This window comes from Tachysurus fulvidraco, chromosome 12 (genome assembly GCF_022655615.1).
Source record: "Tachysurus fulvidraco isolate hzauxx_2018 chromosome 12, HZAU_PFXX_2.0, whole genome shotgun sequence".
In the NCBI taxonomy this organism is placed as follows: Eukaryota; Metazoa; Chordata; class Actinopteri; order Siluriformes; family Bagridae; genus Tachysurus; species Tachysurus fulvidraco.
Genome location: NC_062529.1, coordinates 18187704 through 18205203, shown reverse-complemented (window position 1 = coordinate 18205203; position 17500 = coordinate 18187704). Strand labels below are relative to the sequence as shown.

General features: G+C 36.8%; 2 protein-coding genes across 2 annotated transcripts; both read left to right on the top strand.

Moving 5' to 3' along the window:
- Positions 1–1279: 1279 nt before the first annotated feature.
- On the top strand, positions 1280–5859 carry LOC113659309 (potassium channel subfamily K member 16-like). The gene is made up of 5 exons (XM_027171999.2): positions 1280–2317; positions 2420–2534; positions 2646–2812; positions 5078–5246; positions 5592–5859. Exons 1-5 carry the CDS (start codon positions 2105–2107, stop codon positions 5855–5857), a joined length of 930 nt encoding a protein of 309 aa, XP_027027800.1. The 5' UTR covers positions 1280–2104; the 3' UTR covers positions 5858–5859.
- A 2671-nt stretch (positions 5860–8530) lies between these two features.
- On the top strand, positions 8531–16412 carry kcnk17 (potassium channel, subfamily K, member 17). Its single transcript, XM_027171998.2, has 5 exons — positions 8531–8774; positions 14152–14266; positions 14462–14628; positions 14802–14970; positions 15081–16412. The coding sequence occupies exons 1-5, from the start codon at positions 8541–8543 to the stop codon at positions 15332–15334; spliced, it is 939 nt and encodes a 312-aa protein (XP_027027799.1). The 5' UTR covers positions 8531–8540; the 3' UTR covers positions 15335–16412.
- Positions 16413–17500: the final 1088 nt, after the last annotated feature.

The following is a 17500-nucleotide window of genomic DNA, read 5'->3' as shown; positions in this document are numbered from 1 at the left end:
CAGTGGTGAAAGGAACTTCCATGTAGGGGGGGAAATGTCCAAGGCAGGGCTCAAAGGAGGATTGACGCCTACGTTGAGTCCAGTAGGGAAAGTGACATCCAAGGCAAGGCTAAAGGTGACATTCTCAGCCGATCTGTCTCTCTAAATAAAATCCCTATATTTTTCATGTTTCCTATGTTTAATTTTCACTGAAGAGGGTTTTCAGCACAAAGCTGTTTGTGAATGTAACTCTAAACAATTAAAAAAGAGTTATGGGCTTTTCATTAATGCATTAAAATTTTTAAAACACTTCAGGCTGTGTTGTTAAAAGAAAATAATCCACACTGAGGTTTTAACAGATGGGTCATGCAGTTTTAGGTAAATAATCCACACCACTCTCACATGACCTGGTATTGTCTGTCATTTTTTATTTGCTACATGTTGTCACACACACAATCATACACAGTATCATGTGTAATAAAATGCTTAAATGGATTTAAGATGCTTTAATTGGCTTAAATAGCCAAGAAAAAAAGGATATCAGAAACTATATATCTATCTTATTATATTCTTTTAGAATGTATACGTAAAATGTAGTGCAAAACGTGCAATTGTTCAAACATCCAGCTGTGGTAGTGGCTGTTGTGGCAGTCTTGAAAAGTCCAGAAAAGGTCCAGGCTCTGGATGTTCTTCTGGTTGAGGGCCTGCATTGGCTGTGGGAAGACGCTCCTCCTCATTCTCATGTTCACTTTCAAGGTAACAGAGAGAATGAGCACAAAGAGAAAAGAGTCCATTGTTGGGTGTTCCATCTTAGGTCTTTCGCTTTCACATCTTCCTGGCCTTGGTGCACTACTTGCAGAAGATAGACACCAGGTCAGGGAGCTCAGTGTGGTTGGTACCCTCAGCTGATCGCACCACCCTCTGGAGAGCTCATCTGTCCTGTCTGGTGCTATTCCCAAACCAGGCTGGAAAGCCTCCCATCGTGATGCTCTCAATAGTGCAGAAAGCACCTAAGAGGGCAGTTTAAAGTCTATTAAGCATCTGAGATGGTAGAGCCGCTGCTGGTTCTTCTTCACCATGGTGTTGATGTGACAGGACCATGACAGGTTCTGCGTGATGATCTAGGTGAACACCTAGATACCAGAAACTGTCCACTCTCTCCTCCGAGCTTCCGTTGAAGTCCACTATAAACTCCTTTAACAAAATACAACATCTCTGTAATATTGTAATATTACATTTTTATTTACAATTATTGCAAAATGTTATTATTGTTTTGGAAAAAAGCATGTTTGAAAATGTCTACTACACAGATGCACTACATATAAAATAAACACAATATAATTCACATAAATATGAAGAATGCTTAAGAATACTTGATGCAGCAGTATATATAAATACTTTTGAATTTCAATTATACCAAACCTGGGTCGCTGTTTAAATCCTGCTTATAACACTAATTATATTATGAATTTATATATTGTATATAAGGTCATAATTTATAGTTATGCTGTATGAAGTGAAGGAATAACACCAACTAAGAGTGATTAATCTCTCTGCTACTGCATTAATGCGCTTGACCAACCTGCAGCTTTCAGATGAAACATTAACCAATGTTCTGCTGACATGGTGCAACTCCTGCGTTTTTAGCAGTGATTAATGAGCTTGTGGGAGACAGCTCTATGTCCATATTATAGGAATCATGCTCAGTCGTTGTCACAGGAACCACTGACTTTCACGAAGCCTGGTCAAACATCCGTTTAAACCTACGGTGACCAATAAGGACGACAAAAAACACCTCACATGCGGATCCTAATCTTCTGCTTCACTTTGGATTTTTTTCCACTGAGAGACTGACTTCTCAATTCATGCCTCTATATCGGGGCATCTTAGAGCCAGGGTTTTCTCATTCATTTCTTATACTTTTTATTTCTTTTTAACATAATTGTTGGATTTGTCAGCAAAAATTAACAATTATTTAGAATTTTTAGCGCATGATAATGTCTGACCATAAGATTTATTTCAACCTAGGAGTATTAAGGGTTGGACAAAATCCACGCTAGACTTAGTGTTATCTGATCCACAGTAGGATCTCTGGGCTCTGTGTCTCTCATGCTTGTGGGCATACATGGCTCAGCTCCAGGTCACAGGTGAGAGGTTCAGCTGGACCACTCTGCTGGCCCTGTCTCAGTTTACTTACTTGCTGTTAGGGGCCACTGTTTTCCAACTGCTTGAGAAAGAGGCTGAGAACCAAAATCGCAACCTCTTTCAGATGGAGAAACTCTACTTTCTGGCTAATTACACCTGCCTGGATGGAGCAGCATTGGAGAAGTTTGTAAAGGTTATTATTATAAGTCTAATGGATACATGTCTTGCGTTAACATGTTTTGATTGTCCAGATAACTCAATGAAGCTCTTTGGATTACTATATGTTTTGCTGTAGGTGATTTTAGAAGCAAGGGAAAGTGGAGTGAACCCTTCAGGAAACAGCAGTAATCCAAGTAACTGGGATTTTGGCAGTTCTTTCTTCTTTGCAGGCACAGTTGTCACCACTATAGGCAAGTTAAATGTTAATATCTATTTGATCATGTACCATCCATCGACTGGCAATTTGGAAAGGCATGTTTATGACAGTGAGAATTAATGTGGATATTGTGCTCCCTCTAAAGGCTATGGAAATCTCTCACCCACCACATACCCAGGGCAGGTTTTCTGTGTGTTTTATGCCTTGTGTGGGATTCCACTTAACCTAGCCTTCCTCAACCAGCTCAGCAAGTGCCTCACAGCTCATCTGGGACGCTTGGAGCACAGGATGATGTCAATGGTGCCTCACAAGGTATTTACTCAAAGCCTTTCTCTAAAATGTGTCATCCTAGTCACTGTTGAAATATTACATTGCACCTTGGGTTAGGTACCCCATTACAGGAATTTTGGAAAGTTCAGTATGGAAAACTAAAACAGAGCACAAATGTACATTTTAGAGATGTCATCCAAATAACCTTTGCGTCCCTTTTATATAAGAATCTAGCTTATAGTGTTTTCCTGGTTTTGGTAGAAAGTCTAGATTTAGAGTAATACAACAGAAATTCAGTGGTCAAGGCTCTGGGGTACTGCTTAGAAAATATTTGAGAAAAGCAAGCCACAGCCACAAGTAATGGTAAATTGGGTGGGGGTGGAATCAATCAGAGGCATTGCACAAACACTGGTCATATCGAGTACAATAATTTGGAACGTCCTATATGAGAAAGAAACCACTGATGTATGGAACAAAATACACCAGACAGGTCAGCCAAGGAAAAATGCTGATGACAGAAACACTGTTGGAGATCTGATTAAAACCCAAAAACAACAGTCACCAACAACCTCTACAGGGTAGGGTTGATGGAATCACAGTCCGCCATTCAAAGAACATAAATATAGTGATTGTACCACAAGATGCAAATCGCTCATCAGCAGCAAGAATCGGAAGGTCAGATTGCAATTCACAAAGAAATACAGGGCCACAAATGTTGAACTATAAGTAACCTCTACCAAAGTGATGAAAAGCCCAAAACATGGAGAAAGAACAAATCTGAACAAGATATTGATCCAAAACACAACAAAGAACTTCAATAGGTGGGAAAGTGCAAGCATCAAACATTCTGCTCCAACATTTTACCCCCTGAAGAGGAGAACAAAAACGATCGCACAAAGGATGAAAGCATAACAAAGTATGAAACCAATAATTTGGTGATGTTAATCAAGGAATATGTAACCAGATTAAGTGTTATTTACTTGAATTTACTTACAATACATTATGCTTACCTAATAACTTGGTGGTCTGATAAAGATAGGGATTTCTGTTATGTTTTATGTTATTTGACTCATTTAGATATAAATATCAGGAAAAACATCTGAAATCGTAAACACAGGTCTCATATCCAAATTTTGGAAAAAATGCAACAAATGAATGGGTCTTGCTATTCCAGTAATTTCTCTTTTTTGTACAGAAAAATTGGTCAATATATAATATCATGCCCTGCTATAGCCTGGTATCCTGTGTACCCTGCTTTGTGCCCCTAGTCTACTTGAATAGGCTCCAGGCTCTCCTTGACCCAGTAGGATAAGTGTTAAGTAGGATAAGAGAATGGATTGATAAAATGATTAAAAATTTTTACCACTGCAGCATGAACAGATCTCCAAATATTTAAGCAACCTTATAAACCTTAATCATTTTTAAAAGCGCATTTATGTTTTTCTGTAAAATATAAAAACTCAATTATGTGTATATATATAGTTGACAAATGACCAAGAAAAAGTACTTTTTTTGGAAAGCATAACTTTTTAAGAAAAAATACATATATTTGTGGAATATGAAAACTGCAGTTTCAGAAAATAGTACTGGACACTCATTTTCACATATTTTTTTCACTTTTTCACTCAACAATACTGTAAATGTGTCCTATGGTGTGACATTTAAAAAGTACTAAGAAATTATATTAAATAACATAAAATAAATACTTGAGACAGAATTGTTCACATTAAAACATTATTTTCTTAAAGTGATATTTATTTTACATGAAAGTACTAATTAGAATCATTTTCACCATGAATAGATGAATGGTGTCACACCAAAAAACTACATATATATATATACATATATAAACACAACTGAGGGCATGGTGGCTTAGTGATTAGCATGTTCGCCTCACACCTCCAGGGTTGGGGGTTCGATTCCCGCCTCCACCTTGTCTGTGTGGAGTTTGCATGTTCTCCCCGTGCCTCGGGGGTTTCCTCCCCTGGTCCAAAGACATGCATGGTAGATTGATTGGCATCTCTGGAAAATTGTCTGTAGTGTGTGATTGCGTGAGAGAATGAGAGTGTGTGTGCCCTGCGATGGGTTGGCACTCCCTCCAGTGTGTATCCTGCCTTGATGCCCAATGACGCCTGAGATAGGCACAGGCTCCCCGAGGGTAATTCGGATAAGCGGTACAAAATGAATGAATGAATGAATGAAACCCAACTGTCTGATACAGCTTAGTTACATACAGTGAAGCTCCTTAATATATAACCTCCTTCAATGTAGCTCCTTCTCAGAATATGTGGATTTTTTTTAACGCAGCAGTGTGTAGAGGTGCTGGCGGTGGCCTTATTCCTGCTCATGGGCAGTCTGCTCTTCCTGATCTTCCCACCGGTGATCTTCAGTTTCGTGGAGGGCTGGTCATATGGAGAGGGCTTCTACTACACCTTTATAACACTCAGCACTATTGGCTTTGGAGACTACGTGGTCGGTGAGTAACACTGCGGTGCTCCAAATATCCGTATCTGTACTCCTATTTAAACTTGAGGGCTAAGCTTGAAAGTGTTTTCTGTCTTTCCTTTTTCTATGAATTTTCTTTTACTCTGCTTGTGCTGTTGTTGTTTTTTAAAGTGTTATTTTCTAAGACCTCTAATCTCAATCAGACTGTATGATTCTTCTGTCAGAAAGGTTTAAAACATTTTAAAATATGGTTCCATCCCTCCACTGGATGTGTGAAAGGATGACCAGTTTCCTCTTATCTTTAGTCTCCTAAGTAATCTTTAGGTACATGTCTACCAGTGTACAAGGGTCTGATATGGCATATTATTTTTGCCAGGAAATGGCCAGGACAAGCAAAACGTCTCTGTGTACCGTTGCCTAGCAGCAGTGTGGATCATCTTTGCCCTGGCATGGCTTGCTCTTCTTCTCAACATAGGCGCCAGGATCATGGAGCATTTCCTCGGTCTCAAACAGCCTCCTGTGACTTCAAGAGATGAGCAAAGGTCTTCAGTAAGGAAGCAAGAGGAGGGTCTGAGTGCACCAGAAAACCAACCCAAAGAAAAGCAGAAGGAAAAAAGCTTCTTTCAAATCAGAATGGATTGATCCTTGTGGATTAAGACTCTCAAGACACGAGCTGTTATCGAGTGTAACATGTACACTTCAGCCGATTTTTTCAATATCGCCGTACATATAACGTGTACTTAGTATTCTAGATGTCATACATCACCTGTTGAAAATTATGCCATGTTAATGACTTGTAACAACTTATTAATTCAATTCAATTCAAATTTATTTATATAGTGCTTTTTACAATTGACATCTGTTAATTAGAAATGGCATGGGAGAAATCAACAGAATCTCTTAAATAAGTAATTGTGTGCACATCCCACCTACTGGCAGGTGCAGGACAAAATAAACTGCTAAAGTAAAAAAATGTAATGTCCGCAACACTGTTTAAACTCCCATAGTTATTAATTTGTTAAAAAGCTCCACACATACATACAAGCTCAAAAACATGTTGTTTTCATGCTGTTTTGGCGCTTGTATGTATGTGTGGAGCTGTTTCTTCCATTGCAGGGTTTTTTCATTGTACTGTTTTTCTATGAACGTGTTCTTTTAATTGAATAAAGGGTGGGGTTACTAGGCTTGTTTAGACCCAATCGAGCTAATCGAAATCACAGGGTGGGTCAGTTGATTGCAAGGCCTATATATCCCCTTTTTAACAAATGTGTTCCATTTGCCTGAAGAAGATCCAGCAGCGTCAAAACGTTGCTTTTTAACAAATTAATAAATATGGGAGTTTCAACAGTGTTGCAGACATTAAAATTTTTTTACTTTAGAAATCAACAGAACCCAAATATTTTGGCTCCAATCTGCTATATGAAATCAATCCTCTGTGAAACCAGTTGAAAGCACAATCAATCTGTGAAACCAGCACTGCAATAAGCCCGTCCTCCAAGAAAGCCCAGAATCATGTCTAAGATTGAACTCAGTGGTTTGGCCCAAGATTCGATACACCCTCAAAGTAATTTGTGAGTCAAAGACACACAAATTAAAGTGTGGATCACAGCTCAGATCCTCTTTTGGCAATAGTCATATGACTAAGCACTTGTGTATCTTCACACTCTGTTTGTCAGTAGTGCATTTTGCATTTGCATTCATCCTTTGAGTATTCTTGTTGTGCCTTGGTATTTGCATTCTCTTTTATTTTTTTACGTAGCTCAGGTTACATCCAGGATAAGCATGCATTCAGTCAATTATCAAATTGTGTTAGACATTTTACTGAACTGCTATTCATATTATTGTGGGATGCAGTAGCTCAGTGGTTAAGGTGTGATCGGAAGGTCATTGGTTTCGAATCCCAGGTCCACCAAGCTGCCACTGCAGGGCCCCTGAGCAAGGCCCTTAACCCTCAATTGCTCAGGTGTATAACGTGATATAAAAATGTAAGTCACTCTGGATAAGAGTGTCTGCTAAATGGATGTAGTTCAGTTCAGTAGTTCATATTTGAAGATCACAAGTGTGACAATTATTGTTATATATTCCCAATTTCAGTAACTTGTCAAAATGAACATTTGTTTGCATGTGTGTGTTTCCTTTTCATCAGCAGTCACTACAGAGTGACCCAAAGTGCTCAGAGAGAAGAAGAGAGACAATTTAACCTCGACAAATTTAATTTTATTAGAGTAGTCTGGTTAATAATGGACATTGTTGCAAAGCAGCTTTACAGGAATATATAAATTCAGGATATATATTAAAAATTTTAATTTTAAATGTATCCCTAATGAGCATGCCAGAAACAATATTGGCAAAGAAAATCTCCCAAAGATGATCAGAAGGAAGTGTCATTTACTTGAATTTACTTACAATACATTATGCTTACCTAATAACTTGGTGGTCTGATAAAGATAGGGATTTCTGTTATGTTTTATGTTATTTGACTCATTTAGATATAGATATCAGGAAAAACATCTGAAATCGTAAACACAGGTCTCATATCCAAATTTTGGAACAAATGCAACAAATGAATGGGTCTTGCTATTCCAGTAATTTCCCTTTTTTGTAAGAAAAATTGGCCAATATATAATATCATGCCCTGCTATAGCCTGGTATCCTGTGTACCCTGCTTTGTGCCCCTAGTCTACTGGAATAGGCTCCAGGCTCTCCTTGACCCAGTAGGATAAGTGTTGTAGAGAATGGATTGATAAAATGATTACAATTTTTACCACTGGAGCACGGACAGATCTCCAAATATTTAAGCAACCTTATAGACCTTAATAATTTTTAAAAGCGCATTTATATTTTTCTGTAAAATATAAAAAGTCAATTCTATATATGTAGAAACACAACTGAGAGCATGGTCAAACCTTGAGAGGGACCATATACAAAAAGGAACCAATCCGTCATGTGGGTGACACTTGAAACAGATAATACCGCTTATTGCTATGCTATGTTTTTCAACTGGGTTCAAAATTTCTATCATGTTGTTATGTATTTACACTGATGCTAATTGTGTTATTAGTAATTTTTAAATTAGCTTGTCTGATCACACCTTAATAGCATTTTTAAGTGTACTAAAGAGGCAGTGTTTACCACTCCCTCTCGTTACCTTTCTACGTAACTTGCTAAATCACAGCCAGCGTCAGCCATTATTTGCATAGTATGCCTTAAAGGACGTACCTTGATTTGCCTGTCATACAAACATGGGTAAATCCACACCCAAAACCTATGCACTGTGGAATAGCCACAATTTGGTGAACCTAGGAAGTATAACTCAGGAGCCACTATGGCCTCTATACGGCCTGGAAAATTTTTCAAACAGTCTAATTTTGTTACATTTTTTTATCTGCTGTTGCTTGGAGCGGGGTACTTGACATATGTCCTCATTGGTGGGGTCATTTTCTGGAAGCTTGAAGGGGACCAGGTGATGAGTGATATTGCTCAGCTGGAGGTGAAGAAACAAAGGTACCTCCAGGTTTATCCATGTCTTGGACAACATGGTCTGGAGGAGCTGGGAGATGTAAGCTATAGAATTTTTTTGTAAAGATTTTGAAGCAGTAAAACAGCATTAGCTCATTGTGCTCTGTGATTGTCCGTTTAATTTTTAGACATATAACAGAAGTAATCACAAGTGATCAGGTCTTGTCCTAGATTTTCAGAACGTCTGGTGTAGTCTAAGTAGGTTATTTTAATAGCTGGTTAATTGATAGCAAAGTGGTAAATTTTATAAATTGATTTTAATTGCTTTTTAACTGAAAACACAAAGGTCTGTACCTATATGATAATGTATATATGAAAGCATATGTCTTATGCAATATTTTGAATTCTTTGAATCAGTCTTTTTTGTTTGTTTGTTTTATTATTTATTAGTAAAAAACACAAATGCAGAAATGAGCATAGACTCTACCACTCCCTGTGACTCAAATCTGTACTCAAACTTCCATGCAAATGACCAATAGTATTTGGGGTAAAGTTTATATGCTCTGCATACAATTACACACGACAGAGAGTCAAGATCACAAAATGAAAATTTAACAGATAAACTAATGTCTATAAAATCTCATACTTAATGTTAAATTATGCTGTATACTTAATGAGCAATTATAAGGTAACTGAATCTCAAGAACCCATTCATTTGCTTCTAACAGCTTATAACCATAGACCTTAATCCTAAAGCACTTCACTCTAATCTATATCCATGGAAAATAATGGATATAGATTAGAGTGAAGTGTTTTAGGATTAAAAAGTACTAACAGCTGGCCAAAACTCATATTTAGTTAAATAAAAGGTAAGGTATATACTAGAATAAGTAAAGAATAGAAAGAAACTCAGCATTAAATCCAGAAAACTGGTTTATTGATTTATAGTTCTTTTTATCTTAACATAATTATGCATGCATAGACAATTTTAAACCCTACTTTTTTTATAGATTATAATACACATACAATGTATAATCTACAAACAATCCTTCTGGCCATACTATCCTGGATGTTGTGGCCACAGTTATTCAAGCTGCATCATATTTACATGGTGAATTACATGCTTTTTTATATTTACATACAGCAACATAGTGGTACACAGCTTGTATCAAGCTATTTTGAATATTGTGGATTCATTGCCATCATACTGTAAATTTTATATAAATGTAAGAAATTGGGAGTCAATGTGAAAGACTATCAACTATGATCCATTTTGATTTAGCAAACTGACATGCCAGACATAACAAATTAAATGATCTGGCAATGTAACCTGTTTAATTTTGAATGCAGTCTTTTTTCTTGTAGTATAAAGTTTAGTTAGGTTGTAACATAAAGCTCTGACACGCCTTATTAGTAATTCACACGACTCAGTTGTGAGCCAGGGCTAGATGATGTTTTTAGACAAAAAGTTCCTAATTACAAGCATTGATGGGGCCTTGACAAAGTTTGAATCTGTTCCATAAGCTTGAAAATAGTTTGTGGTTGAAAGACGGAAAGAACGTGAGACAGACAGACAGAGTTACTGGTAAGATTATAGATGACAAATAGAGTGATGCAGGATGGAGGGAGAGTGACACCTTAGTAGAAAGACAGAATTAGTGAAAAAAGTGATAGTAGGAGATTGATAGTAAAAATATAAAGAGAGAGAGAGGGTGTGTGTGTGTGTGTGAGAGAGAGAGAGAAAGAGAGAGAGAGAGAGAGAGAGAGAGAGAGAGAGAGAGAGAGAGAGAGAGAGAGAGAGAGAGTTGACAATTGGAGTTTAAATTATGAATATTCGGAGACAGGATATGTAAGTCTGAAGAAGTTTGAAGATTTTTTGATAATCCATTTGAGAAAAACTGGAAGTCTGAACAGCTCAAAAAATGTTAAGTTTAAAGGTTCTAACATTCCAGGCATTACAGTGGACTTCTGAAGCCATTTTGAGCTTCTATAATTGGAAAACCATAATTTTGATCATATACAAAATTCAAAGCACGCTTAGAGCAAGTCTGTGGTGAGTTTGTTGAAAGCTCTACTTAACTTAATCTGACCAACACTATATTTCAAAATACACCTGCACTTTCATTAAACTTTGCTGTAAAATAATTTCTTAACACTTCCATAAAGAACACTATGGAATGCTAATTATAATATACGTTTTTACAGGTTATGGGTCTTACAAAATACTCACCATCTAAAATGCAAATGTTCGAGATGATGCAAAATATTAGAAAATTAAGTTATGATATGTTTTGATTGTTTAACCTACTGTTAAATAAATTGCAGAAAATATGACAATGTAAACCCGGAGTCAAATACTGAAATCTTGCTCAGGTTTACCTGTGATATTCTCCTCATGCTTAACTGAAAGCTACAGTAGCATATTTGTGGCTACCTAACTGGCTAGCTAATTTAATGGCACAAAAAGTAAACTAAGCTATCAAACCATAACCAGGGTAAAGGAATTGAGGGAATGTGATGGGTTCAGAGATATAGAGGTATAGAATATGCATGAAAATATCACACATCCTGCATTGTTGTATACTTTGTATTTAATTCAAGTGAATTTTATTTGTACTTAGACAATAGACGAGGAAGAACTCTTCAAAGACGCAGAAGAAAGACTTAGAAGGAGTTGTAAAGAGTTGTAATAGAGTACAGCTAAAGTGTGTTGAAAGGATTTTCACTGTGAACAGGAGTCCTGGAAGAGCACATGACAGTGATTATGATTACAGCAACAGTTTTTCAAACAATAGTGTGGAACTCAAATACTAGTGAGTAACAATTGGCATTTTTGTGAGAGCCTCAAGAGATGTATGTTTCTGTGAAAAGGATGAGCTAACTGAAACTATTAAAAGTGTATATTATACAGATTCAAATGTGTTTTATGAATGCTAGATTTTATAGAAAAGGATTAATCTGAGATCAAGCAAATTTCCCGTTTCTGCTTAAATACTACCAGGCAAACGGCTAGATTATAAGCAGAGGAATATGGAGATGTACTTTTCCTAACATGCTACACGTGACTTGCATGATCATTTTGATAAGGGAATTGACATAAAGGTATTCATTGGAAGTTAAAAAAATATTAATATACCTGTAGCAGAACCTGCTGGTGGTCCAGCTGCAGGATCCCGCTCTCTCATTGCCTCGGCTCGGGTTCCATTCCCAGGCAGAGAGCTAACCCAACCACTGAAGAGTTAACTCTCAGTGCCGGTCCCAAGCCCGGATACAAATGTGAGGATTGCATTAGGAAGAGCCTCAAATGATTCAGTAACAGATTTGTGCCACACCTGCTACAACCTTCCATTCAAAACAATGGGTTCCCTTATTTATATAGTGAAGTGACATACGGCTAAGTACGGTGACCCATACTCAGAATTCGTTCTCTGCATTTAACCCATCCAAAGTGCACACACACAGCAGTGAACACACACACACACCGTGAACACACACCCAGTGGGCAGCCATTTCTTTTTTATGCTGCGGCGCCCGGGGAGCAGTTGGGGGGTTCGGTGCCTTGCTCAAGGGCACCTGAGTCATGGCAGGCCCAAGACTCGAACCCACAACCTTAGGATTATGAGTCAGACTCTCTAACCATTAGGCCACGACTTGCCCTATAATATATAATTGTATAGGTCACAAATGCAACAATTAAGTCCTAGTTACACCTGTACAAACACCTGATGTGTTTCTGGATGCATTAGACAGGACATAATCAGTGCACTACATTCCTGTAACCTCTAAATAGTGTTAAGTTTAATATTATTGTTGAGTTCAACAGTATGATTGGATGGTGCCAGGTAAGATCCTTAAGCAGGTCTCTGAAGCAGGAGCAAGTTTTGGGCATAAACTATTTTTGAAAAGTGTGAATCTTTAGGAAATCCATGTGGGACTGTTCATTACAGCAAGAAGCAAGTCACACATGCCGAAATAAAGCATCGGGATGAATCAGGCTGAAAGGAGCCACAATAGTGATCCACTCTCATCTGCCACTGATATCACATCAAGCACAACCCTGGAGTGTGTTTGAAGCTTGACAGAATACTTCTGTATTGAAGTTAGTATTAATACAGCTGCTGAGCTACAATATTTTCTATAATCTTATTTATAAAGAGGGACATTACTATTGACCTGTAGTTTGACAACTGACAAGTATCAAGGTCAGGACTTTATCAGTGGTTTTATAACTCTAGTTTAATAATTAGGTACATAGCCAATACTAAGAGAGGAGTGTAACATTTTTATTGGAGTTTCGGCTGAAACTAGTATTTGCTTAAGGAAATGTGTAGGCACTAGAAGGTAAGTTGATTTTGAAGAGCAAATTAGTTAAAATTTATTCACTGTGTTGGACTAGAGTAAAGGATTGTTTATGATGTACTGATGTAATTCTATTAGTCTGATACTGATATCAGGGTATTATTGGGTATCAGATTATCTAAAATAAATACTCAATGTCCTATATCATATTTGCCACATTAAAGGATGATGTTGATTATGATAGTGATGATGATGTTGATGATGATGATGATGATAATGATGATGATGATAACACTGGGCAAGTATCATAGGTTTCTGAGATTGGTGTGTTCATGTGAACATCCACACAGATTTTCAAATGCACTTTGCAATGCAAATAAGGGAAAACAATGACTTGCTTAGTTCTTAGAATAGGGTGGTTTGAAATCTAATGAAGCATATTTAATAATATTATAATATTTTTGTTTTAACAATCGATACGGTCTATCGTTTAGCTTCAGCTGTGGGATTGAATAATGTTTGTGAGTTTTAACAATTGATACGGTCTATCGTTTAGCTTTAGCTGTGGGATTGCCAACATTATTGATGTATAATAAAGGTGCGTTTCCAGGCTAAATGCAGCTGAACACATTTCCTGTTCAATGGTCCGTTTAGTAAGTCCACAGAATACAATTGGGTAAAAAACACAAGAATACACACTACATCAACATTATGATTTACTAATACAATGCCAAGACAAAAAAGCAGACAAAGGATAAACAACAATACAAATGTGGTCAGTGTGCCAGTAAAATATCATTAATATAATAATTTTATGTTGAACTGTTTGCTGTTCTTGAGGCAAAAATGAACAGCAATGTTACTAGTAGTACTGATATGTACCTCATTTTTGGAGGTATGCAATGCAATGTAAATTAATTAAATGAATTACCCATTATGTTTTACATTGTTTTGGAAATTGTTAACCCGAGGTAGTTCGGATAAGCGGTAGAAAATGAATGAATGAATGAATGAATGAATGGAAATTGGTACCTTGGTACTAACTTGAGCAAAGAAATTATATTAATTTCAACAGACTACTGTAAACATTTTTGACTTAAAAGTTTGCTTTTTTTATTGTTAAAAGAAAAAGCTATATGGTGAAATTTCATATGGTGTCGCCATTGACTCTGTTTCAGTTTATGCTGGATATATCTAAAATTGGGATGAGTCTGAAAACTAACAACACAGCTGGCGGCTTCTGGAAGTTCACCAGCTCAGCAGTGTTTGCTGCTACAGTGGTGACAACTATTGGTAAGACAGTACAATAGGCTTGATCTTGTGTCGCAGTTCAGATAATATGACTTATCTTTTTGACAGTGTTGGGCTTAGTATAGCCTTGGCCTTTTAGCCTGCCTACATAATTATTTGTTTTATTTTAGCAGCTAAAATATGTATGTTTTTGATTACCTCTGTGACATGCTATGGGTACCTTTCTGTTCTACAAAGGCTACGGGAACATCACACCTAATACGATGCCTGGACAGATGTTTTGTGTGTTTTTTGCCATTATTGGAATCCCACTTAACATGGTGGTCCTCAACCAAGTTGGCAAGTACATGCTGGCAATCGAAAGAAATTTCTGCACCTCAATTGCTAAAAAGACCAACCACCAGGTAAAGCCTCAGTCCTGCCAAAATATTTAACATCTAGGATCAAGTGACAGTCTAAATAAATGTAAATGAGGAGCTTGAACAAATAATTAAAACATTCTAATGTAAACAGGATTCAGTGTTAAAGATGTGCATCTTACAGCCTTTTTGTGATTATGTTTCTCTTTATTTCATAGAAATTAGTTCTGGTGTCACTCCATTTAGCAGCATTCTTCGGCTCGGCATTCCTCTACATGGTGGTTCCTATGTTTTTTTTTAAAACATATGAAAACTGGACCTACACACAGGGCATGTACTATTGCTTTATCACACTCAGTACAATAGGCTTTGGAGATTATGTTGCAGGTAATGTTTTGAAATCCACACCCACTTTTACACAAACTATAAAAACAAAAGTCCCATGAGTTCATTTACATATCCTCAATTTCTCTTTTTCATCATATCCTTCCTTTCAGATTATAACCCTGACAGTGATTACCCTGACTGGTACGGATGCATATTGGGAGTTTGGATATTTTTTGGCATGGCCTGGCTGGCTTTACTGATCAATCACACTATTGACCTTCTGGGGCACTTAGATGCTTACCTTAAATCGGCGAAAAAAAATGACAAGATAAATAATTCACAAGACCAGGAGCTACCAGAAAAGCAGCATAAAGATCCTGAGAAAGAGAAAACAAATCTAGAGGAAGCTGATGACTGTGAATGATCTGTTAATGCAGGACACTTTGGTTAATGCCAACAATCACTCACTCACTCACATGCACATATATAAAAATACAGCTCAGATGTATTGTATAACAGGATGTAAAACTCTCACAGATTCTACAGACTGCACACTTGTTAGATAAGATCATATAAAATACTAGTTACAATAAATTATGTTGGTCTGTCCAGGTGCACTTTGTCCACGTAGATGCCTCATCTCTGACATTTTGAATCTTCAGGGATATTGTATAGTTTAGTCTAAGCCACTTCTTTGTCTCCCTCTTATTATTTCCCACTGCATTAACTGTGTTCTTACCACTTACCAACAAATCATGTCGCCTTTCACCTTCTCTGGCATTGACCAACATATTTCCCTAAATGAAATAACTTGTGGTCTGATATGACATTAGAATCATTGCTGCCTTCCATTTACAACTGGAATGCGTACAACTCATTGTGGACTATAGTATCTTTGTAAAAACTATGTGTGGAAGCTCCTTAAAATTCAGTGGATCTTCAGCACCAGTAGCAGGACTGACTGGTGATCTATCACCACATAGCAACAACATCCACTAGAGAGCGCAGTGATTCCAGCTATTCGTACATCCCATTTAAGTCCTAAGTCCTAAAAATGAAAGCATTTTAAAGTTGAACAGAAAAGCTTATTTTTCTTTGTGGCAGTAAGTGTGCTATATAAAAAGTAAATTTTGCTCATCCTGTATTTTATTATGATGATAATAAATTATTTATTATTTCATCACATGCTATTATTTTATTATTATATAATACATTTCATTCAATTGAATTATATACACAGAAACATGGGAAACAGCAGTAGTTTTATAGAGACGACTCTAAAAGTCTCTGAAAAGTGTCCAGTCTCATAAATACCATATAATATATCGTGTTCAACCAAACTAAAACCGACTAAAAAAAACCCGGCTGCACGGCACTACTTCACATATAGCTTCTGGCATGTTTGGATTTTTTTTTATCTTTAGATTTTTATTTCATAAAAGCCACACGTTCTGACAAGTCGGTGTAATTATGCACTTTGTCATGGTGTAGGAATGTTACTTTGAAATGTACCTTTTTTGTGAAGAGCAAGTCTTAACAATAAACTACAAACTCAATGCCAAATTCATCTTTCTTTCTTTCACTTTGATTATTTACTTGACCAAAAAGATGATTGCACAAAGATAAATATTATTTTACAAAATGATCAACACTACTTGGGTCAAAAGTTCCTCTGGTCACTTCCCCCAAACTCATGAGAGTCCAGATGGAAATCCACTGCAGACAGGCTGAATATCTGCATCCAAATGGTCACACATTTATAACACTGTATTATTGGCTAGCATGTACAGATAGCATTACCTGTATGACTCTATTGAATGTAATGCACTCTCCATGTGCAGTGACACAGAAATAAATATTTGTAGATGGTCAGAAATATTATAATAGTACTAATGGGTCTCTTCGTACAAATCTACATTATCCAGTTGAGATTATCTACTGAATCCAGGGATGTTCACAGTTTTTAAACCTAATATTTGAAGTGAAATTTTTAGGGTTTCCGTCAGGACGAATCAGCTCTTGTGTCACATCAGACAGCATTCTAATTCTAATTAAAAGAGAAAGAACGGGTTCTTATGTATATTTTTTATCCTACAGCGGTTAAAAAGTGTGTGGACACTGTGATCATAAAATATAGCCAAGCTTGGTATTCTGTATAAATTTTGCTCCTGGCAATTTATCATTGTTTAAAGGTTTTTGATCCTGGGCATTGTTTAAATATTTGTTTCTTGAGATGACAAAAGGCCTTGCTGGCAGATAAATTATTAAATAATTACATTTCAATTCAATTCAATTTGAACAGCACCTTTAACAATGGAAATGACCTAAAAGCCACTTTAGAGAAATATAGAAATGAAAAAAAAAAAAAAGATTACGAAGTTTAAAATGTTATATTTATCCTTAATGATCAAGCCTGAGGCGACGGTGGCAGGGAAAAAGTCCCTGAGACAATATGAGGAAGAAACCTTGAGAGGAACCAGACTCAAAAGGGAACACATCCTCAACTTGGTGGCACCAGAGAGATTATTTATAATGTCCTTTCTGCAAGTGTATATAATCATTGTGAAGCATCATATTGTCCCACATACAG